Source organism: Myxine glutinosa, chromosome 11 (assembly GCF_964187855.1).
Source record: "Myxine glutinosa chromosome 11, kmMyxGlut1.1, whole genome shotgun sequence".
In the NCBI taxonomy this organism is placed as follows: domain Eukaryota; kingdom Metazoa; phylum Chordata; class Myxini; order Myxiniformes; family Myxinidae; genus Myxine; species Myxine glutinosa.
Genome location: NC_136271.1, coordinates 46,590,911 through 46,605,811, shown reverse-complemented (window position 1 = coordinate 46,605,811; position 14,901 = coordinate 46,590,911). Strand labels below are relative to the sequence as shown.

At 50.8% G+C, this 14,901-nt stretch overlaps 1 protein-coding gene across 2 annotated transcripts in view; it reads left to right on the top strand.

Moving 5' to 3' along the window:
* The first annotated feature begins 13,379 nt into the window (after positions 1-13,379).
* The window catches only part of LOC137436650 (regulator of G-protein signaling 7-like), a 113,763-nt gene continuing 112,241 nt past the window's right edge, over positions 13,380-14,901 (top strand). Inside the window, exon 1 of one of the 2 annotated variants that reach the window (XM_068130627.2) lies at positions 13,380-13,495. In XM_068130627.2, coding sequence (XP_067986728.2) covers positions 13,424-13,495 — 72 coding nt within the window. In that variant the 5' untranslated portion in view covers positions 13,380-13,423. The remainder of the gene's footprint in view (positions 13,496-14,901) is intronic. The other variant, XM_068130630.2, reaches the window with a different exon arrangement.

The window sequence follows — 14,901 nt, the reverse complement described above, 5'->3', positions numbered from 1 at the left end:
GGCTTTTTGATGCTGCACTTGTCGCTGTTTAACTGCAGGCCGAATCTGGCAGCTGTTTTCAAGAGGTGGTGAAGGTTTCGGTCATGTTCTTGCTCCGTTTTGCCATAAATGGCAACATCATCAGCAATGCCGATGACACCTGGGCATTGCTCAAGACGTTAGTCCATCTTGGCTTGGAAGACGTCCTGGGACATCACCAGTCCAAACGGCATTCGCCGGAAGCAGTAACGGCCATATGGCGAGTTGAAGGTCGTGAGCAACTGGGAGGGAGGATCGAGCTTGATTGACCAGTACCCATTTTTGGCATCCAGCTTGGAGAAAACCATTGAGCCTGCAAACTTGTGTGTCAGCTCTTCAAGCGTGGGAGTACGGTGGTGGCACCTATTGATGGCACGGTTCAAGTCCTTCGGGTCCAGGCAGAACCTAAGTTTGCAGTTTGCTTTCCGCATGTAGGTGAGGCTACTGACCCAGTCTGTAGCCTCGTCGACCTTCCGTATGATGCCCTGTCTCAGCATTATGTCCAGTTCTGACCTTACTTCGTCTATCATCTGGATGGGGCATCGACGTGGTGCATGTGTTACAGGGTGCACATTGGGGTCTACCACGATGCGATACTGGCCTGGGAAGCTTCCAAAGTTGTCAAATTGGTCCGGATACATGCTCAGCAGGTCGCCCAATGTGTTAACTGGCTTGTCACCCGTGCAGTTCTCCTTCACCGAGCAGTGCAGGGTGAGGAGTTCAAGGTCCCTACAGTTGGGCAGGCCGGGGATTGTGGGGCCAACGGCCTTGACTATGAAGAATTCTGCATCGACCCACTGGGTATTCCTTTTCTTGCAGGGGACCGCAAGGGGGCCAAATTGCCGAATTTGTGAGCCATTGTAGGCCGTTAGTATTGTCTGGGGTTTCTCCTGAATATGGCCATGTAGCCACAGCCCAGAGGAGTCGACATTTTGGGGATACATTAGTCTGTATATCAGAAGGGGAAAGGTATTGCCCTCTGCCCCAGTATCGACCTTGACTCTCAGGGAGTGAACACCAGCTCGGTCAGGTAGTGAAAATCTCTCGCCAGGAATCCATGGTCTGGCTGTGGATTTTGATGGTGGTGAAACTCAACGTGTCGCAGTCCCCGTCGGGGTCTTCATCTCTCCCCAGGGTGTGGATGGGCTTGCGGGCGAAGGATTTGTGCCCTCTGGTGTCTGGGCGGGTTGTCTGCCGGCCTTGTTCTTGCCTCGCTCTCGAGACAGACGGCCTTCCAGTGGTTTTTGCTTTCCGCATATCTCACAGGTTGAGCCCCATGCTGGGCATCGGTGTCGGGTTGGGGTGGATGCTGTCTTCCACAGAAACGGCACTCTTTTGGGTGGTACCCAATGGTGTAGACAAAATTGGTTGCCTGTTGGGTCTGGGTAAACTGCTGCATGTGAGTGACAGAGGCCTCATGCGCCAGACTTATTTCCAGGGCTTGGTCCAGCGTGAGTCATCCTTCACGAGGAGCTCTTTCTGTAGCTCCTGATACCGTGTCCCTGCAATGAGCTGTTCTATTATGCGCTCGTCCGCTTCGGGTGTCTTGAACTTGCATTTGCTCGCTTGGTGGCGACATCTGGAGATGAAATTGTCCATAGTTTCATCGTCGTCCTGCTTAAATCGCTGTAAGCAGAAACGAGCCACCCGGTAATTTGCCTGGGATTTCAGCTCAGCTTCAAAACGCTGCCAAACAATCGCTGGTGTCACGGCGTTAGGCATTGTGCCATCGGCGTTCTCAAGGCCCCATGAACTGTAGCATCGCAGGCCTTCCTCACCTGATAGCAGGAGAATGTGGTCGACTTGTTTGTCACCTGCTACATCCTTCACAGAAAAGTACAGCTGGGTACGCTTTCTGAATAGCTCGAAGGCTTCACCGAGGTTGGCGCTGGTCCAATCCATGCGAGGCATGATGGGTGCTTCCGCCATTATGAGCTTGGCTAAGAATCCATAGATGGGGTTCCAATCGGGTTCGTAGGTTCGCCTTTTGCTGCCACCATGTAATAAGATGAATTCAAGTCTCAACTTAGGAGTTGACCAGTTTTAATGAACAGCACAGCAAGCCACGTCATGTCACTCGGCCTCGTATCTCTCATCCGGTCTCGCCAGCCCCTGCTTCTTCGCCTAGACCAAGCCCTCCGCTCACATATTCATATGACACCTACCCCCTGCTCCCCACCCCACTCCCAACCACCCGCTTCCCACACCCACTCAGCCACCCACCCGCCCCCCCACACACCCCCCACACCCACCCCACCGCCCGCTCCCCACCCACAGCTCCCACACCCACCCAGCCACCTGCCCGCTCCCCACACCCACCCACCCAGCCACCCGCCCACTCCCCACACCCAGCTCCCACAACCACCGCACCTCACCGCCCGCGCCCCACCCCCAACTCCCACACCCACCCAGCCACCCACCCGCCTGCTCCCCACACCCACCCCACTGCCCGCTCCTACACCCACCCCACGCTCCCACACCCACCACCCGCTCCCCACCCCCAGCTCCCACACCCACCCAGCTACCCACCCGCCCGTTCCCCACACCCAGCTCCCACAACCACCCCACCCCAACGCCCCGCCCGCTCCCCACCCCCAGCTCGCACACCCACCCAGCCACCCACCCGCTCCCCACACCCACCTGCCCGCCCACCCACCCGCTCCCCACACCAGCCCACCCGCCTGTCCGCTCCCCAGGCCCCAGCTCCCCACACGGCTACACCCACCCCACCGCCTGCTCGCCACCCCCATGGTGTCTTTCGCAAAGAGTCGGCGAACTATCGCCAGCACTCTGAAAATATTACAATTTCCTGCCCTAACCTCAGTGGAACTGTTGTTATCTTACTATAATTCACCAAATGTCCGTCTGTCCCGTTAGAAGGTGCCGCAAAACGGCTGAACCGATCACAACGATATTTTGGGTGGGTATTCCTGGGACCCCTGGGAGTAAACTAGGCTGTATTGTTTTTCCAATTTTTCCAAGTTTTCCAATTTTACAATTTTCCAGTTTTTCCAAACACGATGGAATAATATTTACCGATATGAACAGTGATGTGGCTTTTGTTGAAATTCTACAAATACTGTTTATTCTACGTACCAGGAGAGAGTAGATTGACTCCTGACGAACTCTTCGTACGTAAACGTGTGGCTCCGAAGTAACATGGCAGCGTGTGCAAAGCGACTGAGAAACAAGTGTAGCGGCCGCTTCTGTGTTACAGATTCGGCACGCACTCCACACACATAAACGTGCGACTGAGAAAGACGTGTAGCGGCCGCTCCCGCTTTGCAGAATTCAATCTTTTTTCAAAATGGGCGCCATGTACTGTTTATATTTTGATGATTTGCGTGTGATATGATTCAACGGATGTTTATATGAATCGTTTAAAATAAAAAAGCCTTCAATTTCTGATATTTTGCCTTTTCATTTGGGCCTCCCAATTGAAGCCCCGCCCATAGGGCGGGTACCCTTGCTAGTAATAATAATAACAACAAAGGTGCAGCTCATCAAATTTGCACAGAAAGGGTTCATTTCAACTGGTGTCCAAAAGTCAATACCAAGTGTAATTGGGCACAATAAAATAACGTTTTGCAGCTGCGGATACTGAGCTATTTCAATTCATTCATAAACAAGAAAGAGCAAACAAAGACTGCAGACCCTGACCCTCGCCAGGACGTGTTTGTCGTTTTGTGGTGCTTATCAGCTGCTGTGTTTTTGTGGTTTATTGATGACATAGATTTATGTTCAATCCAATACGCCCGTTGAACCCCGTGATCGATAACGTCATTATTTTAATTCTTCCATACAATTTTTGTGTAGATCATGCACAAGAAATTTCAAACTGATCGGATCAAGCGTTCTACTTGTCTAATTATGACGTCATAATGAAGACACCGATGACATCGGACCACACGATGACATTTGTTGACCTCAAAAATAGTTGGTGGTTGATTTCCGTTTGCCGATATGAAAATCCCATTCAAATTTCAAGTCAATCGGATGAAAATTGAGGCTTTTAGAAATTTGAAAAAAAGTGGTTGACCTTTGGCCTAAGTTGACCTTGTGACCTATGTTGATCTCAAAATAGTTGGTGGTTGAATTCAGTTCGCCGATATATTAATCCTATTCAAATTTCTCGTCAATCGGATGAAAACTGAGGATTTTAGAAATTTGAAAGGATTTTTTTGACCTTTTGGCCTATGTTGACCTTTTGGCCTATGTTGATCTCAAAAATAGTTGGTGGTTGAATTCAGTTAGCGGATATGAAAATCCTATTCAAATTTCAAGTCATTCGGATGAAAATTGAGGATTTTGAAATTTGAAAAAAAGTAGTTGACCTTTCACCTATGTTGACCTTTTGGCCTATGTTGATCTCAAAATAGTTGGTGGTTGAATTCAGTGTCCTGATATGAAAATCCCATTCAAATTTCAAGTCAATCGGATGAAAATTGAGGATTTTAGAAATTTGAAATGGTTGTTGACCTAAGGCCTATGTTGATCTTTTGGCCTATGCTGATCTCAAAAAATAGTTGGTGGTTGGATTCAGTTAGCTGATATGAAAATCCTATTCAGATTTCAAGTCATTCGGATGAAAATTGAGGATTTTCACAATTTGAAAAAAAGTGGTTGACCTTTCGCCTATGTTGACCTATTGGCCGATGTTGATCTCAAAAATAGATGGTGGGTGAATTCAGTTAGCCGATATGAAAATCGGATTCAGATTTCAAGTCAATCGGATGAAAATTGAGTATTTTAGAAATTAGAAGTAAAGTGGTTGACCTTTGGCCTATGTTGACCTTTTGACCTAAAAATAAATAGGATTCTGTCGGACCACGACATCTACCATTTGGTTTAAGTTTCGTGAAGATCGGTTTTAAATTGTGACCTGTAGGCAAGTATAAGTGAGCGGACAGACAAACACAAACACACACACACAAACCGGAGTGACCAACATACTGTTACAGATCTGGGACGACGGCTCTCCCGTTAGCAAGGGGGGTTAACCCCTTGTCCGTTATACTGGCCGTCGCCGATCCTGGGGGTCTGTGACGTCACTGGTGGTCAGCCACGACCAGGGTAATCGGGCCAGAGACCCAAAAAAAGACCCCCCGAATACCTGCTTACCGTGACCTCCCAACCAGCGAGGAGACAGCCCCGCCCGAGTCGCGACGGTAATGGACACGCCGAGCGAAGCGGGTCACGACCCAGGCCGTTAACAATTACTAACCCGATTATAGCGGTTTTAATCGAGCCACGTAGACCAATGGAAAGAAAAGACTAAAGCAACTGGATGGAGACGAAACCAAAGCTTGGAGAAAGAGCACACATTTATTATAACAAACACCAGAGGAAAAGAAAGATCAAAGTTGTACAAAGGTAGATGGATGTAAAAAGAACACAGGGCAGCCTTATCTATACAGTCTTACTTATACCCAGGACAGAACAAAGACAGACTCACACGGGGATGATGACAGGAATGGCAGGAGAAGGTCCGTTCAGCTGGCAAAGGCGGCCGATTCGGCTCGTTCAGCCATCGAGGTTCCGTTCCGACCTCGCGTCGTGGTTTAAAGCGAACCCGACAACCGCTGGAACCAACGTGGTTGCGTCGACGCCACGACCCTCTCGCTCTCTCAGTAATGATGGGATTTCCTCTCAGGCAAGGCACGATCTCTCGCGTCAGGCAACCCTCTTGTGCTGTGCACTCATCACCTCTGCTGGTCTCAAGCCTTCTCTCTTCCCATCTCCTCATGCGCGATCCTCGAACGCGTATATGAAGTGGGGTCCCGCCCACGTGCTCTGTTTGTAGCCTTATTTGGTAACGGAGCTGAACAGCTCCGCCCTTGTGGCGAGCCATGGCCACGCCTCTTCTCGGCGACCCCACCTTCTTGTCCAATGCAGAGCACCAAGGCCAGGGAGAGGGCGCGCACCCCACGCCTGTTGAGCTGTTTGCAGAGAGATAGGGAGTTTGCTGGGGTATGGCGTTATTGAAGGGGAGCTAACCTTATTTGGTAATGCAATGTGGTGTCAATCTAGTGGATACAGAGCCTTAATTAAACATAGAATAGGAAATAATTAGCAAGATGATTCTAAGATTGGCTGCGTGTTGCGATGGCCTAGGGTGCGATATTTAATAATTAATAAAAGGGGATAATATTACAAAGAGGGATATTTACAAGTGAAGGGGGGGGGGGGGTCCCAAATCGGTAACACTGCACCCTTCTCTTTCCCAGGGCCGTCCCTGGCCCGACAACTTTACTTTTAGTGTGGCACTTAGATGTAAAACCCTCTGATATTACACTGACCCTGAGTGCGACAGTTTTACCAGGGAATTAAATATGTCCCCCTGCCACGTTGCATTCTGTCTAACAGACTTACACCCACAAACTAACCGAATTGCAGAATTAATTTCAAACTACACATTTGCGGTGGGGAGCTTATTTACAAGAGACTACACTATTTGGTATTTACAACACTAACCCAGGACCTGTTCTTTTGGGAAACAAAATGCAGATGTTGTTTTTGAAAAGGAGAGGAAAGGCATGCATTGCACTGCACCGACACACCAACCCACGGGTGCTCTGAGGCACGCATTGATATGCAGCGCAACCTCAGAGCACCGATAAAAGCACCATAAGCACCAATAAAGCACCACACCCAAAATACAGCCATGCAGTTAGCACCATCCAGTGCACAGGTATTTCAAACAAAGTTCAAATGTCACTGGTGGTGTCAGCACGGCCGATGGTCTGCCGATGGCGATCTTCTGTCTTCTTACTTGGCTGGACTTCCTGGCGTGCGGCCTATTTAGGACTAAGGGGGGAATGCACAGAAAGGGCACAAAAGTGTCCACCTTCTTTATTTATGGCCAACAGGGGCCGACTACGGGGTGGTCCACCTGTTAGGCTTAGGTGCCCCCTCCCAAAGTCCGCAAGCCAGCATGCTGGCAGCAAAGATGCCAGGCCCCATCCCGTGGGGTCCATAAGTGGGTGGTGCTGGGCCACAAAACCCGTGGTCAATACGTGGATGGCCACACAGATCGTGTGGTCCATAGGTGTACCGGTCCAGGCAGCAGGCAGCAGAAGTGCGGGTACACAAATGCAGCGCCGGCACATCCTCCCTCCCCCCCCCCCCCCCCCAGTGCCCAGAGTGCACGGTCCTCTGGTGGGAGACAGTGAGACAGAAGACAGGTGAGTAATGGGTCAGGGCGCAAGGGTACACATCAAAACAAGGCAATGCAGAATGAGGGGCGCATGGGAGCGAGCTGAGAAAGGTTCATCCCTATGTACGGCCCCCACATGTGACCTACACTGCCCCCCCTTGCCCCTCCCCGTATTTACGAAAACCTACACATTACACTACACCTTACAAATCCGTCGCTATCTGTCTCGTCTTCCCCATATCTCCCCTATACCAAATTCGTCTTTACTCCCACTAATCCAAAATTTGCCATCACCCAATTCATCATCAGTCCCTCCTAAGGAGGAAGAGATGGAATAACAAAGCACAATGTCACACCCATGTCATGATGCGTCTCACATTCCAGACATTTGCACAACAAAAATAATAAAAACCAACAAACCACGGCATGGTGTGGAGCTTTGTCACCTCAGGTGAGTGGATGTAGATGGTGCGAGGAGATTCTTAATCCTAACTATCCTCTAAATGACTTTAACACACTTTACACTACCCGGGGTCTTTCCCTGCCAATCCATTGGCCAACTTACATGATGGGTTCTAAAAACCAATTCCCATTGACCAAACTGTGGTGCTTATCAATTTGGGGTCTCACTCCCCCGATTCATCTCCCGGTGCCCTTGCACAATTTCCGGGCTGAGTCGTGTAGCTCTCCCAGCAGGTCTACCCACCTGCACACCTCCACCACTGTAGTTGCCACCCGAGCTTACCTAGCTCCTCACCCTAACCTATCTAACTGGGGAAGGCCCCTCCTGGCTCTGTCACCCCTCGGTGCCCTCTGGCACTGGGCTACCCGGGTCCGTCCTCCGGATCCTCGGGCCCCATCCACAACAACTCTACCGGCTCCCAGAGCCCACCTGCGGCCTCACCTGGCCGACATCCTCACAGTGGTGGAGTGCCCAACCAACTACACGCACTAACAGGCTACACGCCCAGCCATTTCCACGACACTAATGCACCCGTTCAACCATCATTCTTCCACCACGCACCACAGATGCCAATATCCAACCACAATTTACCTGTACCCTCTACCTAACTCTTAAACTACCCTCCCCGGGTATTCGTGATGGGGGTCCATACTCCTTTCCCCCATCCACACCTTCACACCATCCACTCCACTCCGCAGTTTCCACCTTACTCACTCCACGACCATCCATTCCATACTCCATATATTCCACACTCCATGTATTTCACACACCTGTTCTCCATTCACCTCTGCAGTTGCACACCTGTGCAATCACACCTGGTGCCACCTGCACCCTCCTTCTCTTCCTGGACCATTTGGTCAACACAACACACATCACCATCACTCCCTCATTCACTGCTCCATACACCTGTCCAGTTGCACACCTGTGCAATCACAATACAACTCACAATCACAATCATTTACTCATACCCTGCTCAATACACTTTCGATCCTCACACACACGGCATCATCTGAACTACCTGTTGCCCTGCTAACTTAGTGCTCCCCGTCTTCCCTTTAAACTAAGCACATACCACGTCATTATCATCCACACTAATCTACCTGTGTCCCCACTACAGGTATTATTGTCACTACATAATCTTACCGTTACCTAAGGTCATCTCTAGGTCCCTACACACTATATCCTAACCCTCCCGGGCTAGTTTTCACTGCCACAAACCCCATAACACTAGTGCTCCTTTGCCCCTGCTGTGAGAGATGGCAAAGTTGCCATCCCACCACATCGGGCATCGCTCACTACAAATTTTGCACACCAAATTGCAACTAATTAAAAATTTGCCAATCACTACCAATCATAACTCTGCCAATCCTTTGCCAATCATCAAATTTTGCTTTTTTTTCAATTTCGGGTCCAAAACACTATCCTCGTCACACGTCTACTCACTAGAGCCTCTCGGTGCGCCAATTCATCTCTAAAGCTCGGCTTCGTAAAGCCGAGCAATGAATGCGGGTTGCTTGGTGCCGGCGGTTGGATACGTCCGGCATTCGGTGCAGGGACGGGGGCTTACCCGGGCCGAGATCCCACGCACCATCTCGGCACGGAGCCGTCCAATGGCCCGATTTTGACCTGCCGGAACGCCTCAACAAAAAGGGGTCGCCATGACGACCCTTCCTACCGGGCCGCCCGCTCCGCCTAGTGGAGCACGGACACGGCCGTTCAAAGCGCGGCCCGGCGTGGATCCCGCACGGCGGTTCTTTCGAAACCGCCGCGGATCCCCGCGGCACACGAAGCTGCCCGGCACGCACCGAGGGCCCGATTCGGCTATACGTCGCTCTAACCGCTAACCCGGTTAGCGTCGATGCTCCACTTGCATGCTTACACCCCGCAGCCCGTTCCTTGCTCATACATCCAGCTGTCTCCATGCTCTTTGTCATTGCACCTTCCCTGAAAAACCCAGGTACACTCAATCCGCTTACAGACTTGGTCACACACCTCACCATCGCACACCTTTGCACACACTCGTCGTTCGCACACCTCACCAACACCCCTCTTCACGCCCCCTCCTCGGTCACCTCCTCTGTGACAACCACAGGTGTGCTCTCACTTGCACAGCCAATCACGTGCCTCACTACCAACTCCAGTGTGCATTCCCATACACGCTCTATCATTCCAGGTGTGCATCCTTCCATTCCAGGTGTACATCCTCTCTCACCTGCCACAACCAACTCACGCTCCGTGTCACTCTTACTACTTTCACCACCACACTCGGTCGCGCATTCACCCTCACTCTCGCCAGCGCACTCTTTCCTCATGCACCCGTCCGTTACACACCTTTCTCGCGCATCCTCTTGTGCACACTCTCCCGTTACACCCTCCGTAACACTCACCACAGGCGGGCATGCTTCCGTTACATCCCTTGTAACACTCACCACAGGTGTGCACTCTTTCGTTACATCCTCTGTAACACTCCCCACTACGCACTTCCATGTGCCCCCTCGCACCTGCGCTACGACCAACTCACTTTCGACAGCACACTCACTCCTCGGCGCGCACTTTTTCCTCACACACCCCAGAGTCGGACATTCTCGCACACCTCCTCTGTCCATACACTCCGTACCTGTCACACACTTCACCAGCGGCCTCTCACGAACACCCGGGTCCACACCAACCCCCAAGCCGACTGAAGCTCCCCTCACACCATATACATTTCCGAATATATCGCCACTCACCTTGGCACCTCGTCTCCACACCTCCTTCGCCACCTGCAAACTCTTTATTTGGTTAGCGAGCACACCATCACGATTTGAGCACCGACCTTGTACATATTCCATCACCTCCTCCTTTATCTCCCTCTTGGTTTCCCTCCGTCTCTTCTTAATTTCACTCACGCCCTCTTCCACTTCCTCTAACTTTTGCTTCACCTCTTTTATTTCCCGGTGCGTCTCCTCAATTTCGTCCTCTAAGGCTACCTTGACCGTTTCTATGTGCGTCCTCACCTTTCATCTCCATTACTTCTGTCACCTCGTCCAACCTCGTTGTCAGTCCCTCACGTACCATCTGACATTCCCTCTTCGTCGCTATCAAGTCGTTTTTTAGTTCTTTTTGTGTCGCCTTTAACCCTCCTAGTACCGCAGTGTTCTTTTGTACCTGCTCCACTAACTCCCTTTGTCCCACTGTCAGCTGTTCCACCTCCTGCGTCAGGTCCTCTATGCCCCCTTGTAACCTAGCCGTTCCATTTCTCACCTCTTTCTCCATACGCTTCTCACCTCGCTTTACCTCCTCACGTACCCCCGAGACCTCCTCGCTTACACCTCGTCGTATTTCCTCCCCCATTTCCTCCATCTCTTTAGTAGATGCCGCCCTCATCTGTCCCAATTCATCCCTCTGAGCATCCAGTTTACCTTCCAACCCGATTTTCACCTCCTCTATCTGGTTCCCCATTTGTTTGATTTCCCGGGCGGATTGCTCCCCTACTTCCCGCAATTTGTCGTCCATCTTATCTTCTAGCCCCGTTAACCCATTCTTCACCTCTTTTATCCCGTTGTCTAACCCCTCAAATTTATTGTCTAACCCCTTAAATTTATTGTCTAACCCCTCAAATTTATTGTCTAACCCCTCCAATTTGCTGTCTATCTTCCCAATTTGGGCACTGGTGCCCCTCGCTTCGTCCCTCATTGCCCCCATTTGGCCTTCCAACCTGTCCATACTGTCGTTCTTTTTCTGTACTTCTGCCATGAATTGGGCCATGAAGGCTCGCATGTACCCTGGCATCTCGGGCTCGGCTGCTGCGACCACGGGCGCGGCTAAATTTGGTGCCGCTACAACCACGTGCGCGAGGGAGCCATTTTGCGCACCTGATACCCCTTCAACCACCTCTTCATTGTTCTCCTCCCTCTGATCCTGGGTTACCCCTAACCCCTCTTCTAGTTCCCCCACCGGCATCCCTTCGCCTTGACTAGCCATGGCGCGATTTCAAATTTCGGATTTTTCTAAAACAAAACAAAACAGAATTTCGGCCGCTCGTAATTTTAAGCGCGTTAAGCGCGCTTCAGGTCCAATCTCGCTCCCGACACCATTTATCGCAATTTCCGGGGAGGGGGGGGAGGGGGGGGTTGGGTGGGTTGGGGCGGGGTGGGGGGGGAGGGGGGGGGAGGGGGGGTCCCAAATCGGTAACAATACTTATAAAAAAACTTTTTTTTTTGCCAAGTACCAAACGGATTCAAATGCAATACCCTCTCCTCTGGGGAGAGTAAAAATGATTCTTCTTTACTTGGCAAAACACATTCATGAAATTGTGGGGAGGAGATCGGTGTGTGGCGAGAGTGAGTGAGTAGGGTAGGGGTGTGGTCAGAGTGAGTGAGTAGGGAGGGGAGCGGTCAGAGTGAGTGTGTAGGGAGGGGGTGTGGTCAGAGTGAGAGTGAGTCGAGATGGGGTGCGGTCAGAGTGAATGAGTCTGGAGGTGGTGGGGTCAGAGTAAGTGAGTCGGGAGGTCAGGATGAGTGAGTAGGGCGGTCAGAGTGAGTGAGTAGGGCGGTCAGAGTGAGTGAGTAGGGTGGTCAGAGTGAGTGAGTAGGGCGGTCAGAGTGAGTGAGTAGGGCGGTCAGAGTGAGTGAGTAGGGCGGTCAGAGTGAGTGAGTAGGGCAGTCAGGGTGAGTGAGTAGGGCAGTCAGGGTGAGTGAGTAGGGCGGTCAGAGTGAGTGAGTGAGTAGGGCGGTCAGAGTGAGTGAGTGAGTAGGGCGGTCAGAGTGAGTGAGTGAGTAGGGCGGTCAGAGTGAGTGAGTGAGTAGGGCGGTCAGAGTGAGTGAGTGAGTAGGGCGGTCAGAGTGAGTGAGTGAGTAGGGCGGTCAGAGTGAGTGAGTAGGGCGGTCAGAGTGAGTGAGTGAGTAGGGCGGTCAGAGTGAGAGTGAGTAGGGGGGTCAGAGTGAGTGAGTCGGGCGGTCAGAGTGAGTCGGGCGGTCAGAGTGAGAGTCGGGCGGTCAGAGTGAGTGAGTAGGGGGGTCAGAGTGAGTGAGTTTGGGGGGTCAGAGTGAGTGAGTATGGGGGTCAGAGTGAGTGAGTTGGGGGGTCAGAGTGAGTGAGTTGGGGGGTCAGAGTGAGTGAGTAGGGGGGTCAGAGTGAGTGAGTAGGGGGGTCAGAGTGAGTGAGTAGGGGGGTCAGAGTGAGTGAGTAGGGGGGTCAGAGTGAGTGAGTAGGGGTGTCAAAGTGAGTGAGTAGGGGGGTCAGAGTGAGTGAGTAGGGCGGTCAGTGTGAGTGAGTAGGGGGGTCAGAGTGAGTGAGGAGGGGGGTCAGAGTGAGTGAGGAGGGGGATCAGTGTGAGTGAGTAGTGGTGTGGTGGAGTAGTAGGTGTAGAGGGTCAGGGGGGTCAGAGTGAGTGGAGGGCCAATGCCTTTAACCGTGGGAACGGGAATATGGAACGAAGAAAGTGGAAGAGGAAATTGTGAAAGGTTTGAGATTACAGGTGGTTTGAAAGTACAGGTGGTTTGAGATTGTGAAAGGAAGAGGTAACAGCGACAGGTAGCCCAGGCCATCGTGGTGTCGCCGCCGGATGGAGGATGACGAGATGAATGTGATTTTGAACTACAAAACGAGTTGATCCCCCCCCTACCCCCGGCCCAACTCCCCCGGCCCAACTCCCCCCCCCCGGCCCAACTCCCCCTCCGGCCCAACTCCCCCCCCTCCGGCCCAACTCCCCTCCCTCCGGCCCAACTCCCCCCCCGCCCAACTCCCCTTAACTCCACCCAACCCCCCAGCTCTACCTCCTGTGTTCCATTCCCCTCCAGCCGGTCATGGCGCTGAAACAGTCAACACAAGCTAACGGTTCAACCTCAGACGTGTCGGGCATCATTGTGTATGACAAGGTGAGCTCCTACGTTTCCCCAGACATGATGTCTCCATGGTGTCCCCTCCCTGTGCCAAGGTGTGCCATGTTCGTCCACCCACTTTTCCCTTCGTCGTTTCCTCGTGTTTGGCATTATTTCCATTTTCAATGATGCCACGTGTTCATCAATCACCGGAATGTTTAATTATCATTACGAGGTGCGTGTAACACTACCTGTGTGATCGTGTGCGTCACGTGACGACGCTTCGGTACGTCCACAGATCGACACACATGGACTGATTCATATTCTGGAGCCGAGGTCGACGTGCTTTGCGTGATTCGAGCCTTTCACGCATTTATCTATTCCCGTCCATTTGAATCCACAACAGACGAAACGAAACGGTTATTTGAATAATTTCATATAATCCTTATAATACATTCGCAAGTCCTTCATATTCCCGTGCGCCATTGGTGGAATATTTGCTGTTGTCTGCGTTTTGAATAACCGTTACGTTCTAGTGTCATCCCTCATCGTCTGTCCTGCAATCATTGCCATTTGCTTTCACATTGGCATTTCGTACTCCTTAGCGACGCGCGAAATGCTCGCACGGGAATGAGTGAATGAATGAGAGGGTGAATGAGTATTACTTTCAGAAACTCATTCATCCAGTTTGGAACATTCCAGGTCGCATAATCTTCGACGGTTGTTCTTTGGCAGATATCATTAAGCTGGCTGTTGTGTGTGCTTGCATTTTTATGTCTCCGCCACCAAAGGTGGCCAGAGGCATTATGTTTTAGGGTTGTCCGTCTGTCCGTCCATCCATACGTATGCACATCCGTCCGTACGGGCTAAACTTCGTTTTTCTCAGCAACCACATGTCCGATTGAGACAAAACTTTCAGGGTAGGAGTGACACCCATGCAGAATGTTTTTAAGATAACTGTGAAGTCATAGGTCACTTGGTATGGCAGCCATCTTGGATTAAACGCAAATAAATAAATAAAAATTTATCGGAAACTGCTGAATGGAAAAATTCGAAACTTCGCACATTGTCAAGTACTCCCAATGGGGAACAAAATCATGATTAATCATGACATCGTCAGTGAAGTGGTATACCAGCCATAAATATTTTTATCGAATGTCATCCTAAAAATCTGAAATTGCATGTACATGATCTATAACCCATTTGTATTGAAGTACAGTATTAAATTTATGACATCATAGGTCACATGGTTTGGCAGCCATATTGGATTTAACCTAAAACCTCAAATAAACACCTCCCAAACCATTTAGTCAGGTTCACTCTGTCAATAAATTATATTTCGTTCAAAATCATGGTAGATTAGCAAACCTATACATTTTTGGAAAGGTTATAGCATAAGGAAACTAAAAATCAATGTTTACATTTGGAGAGATACCTGCATGGCGGCCATTTTGGATTTTCAA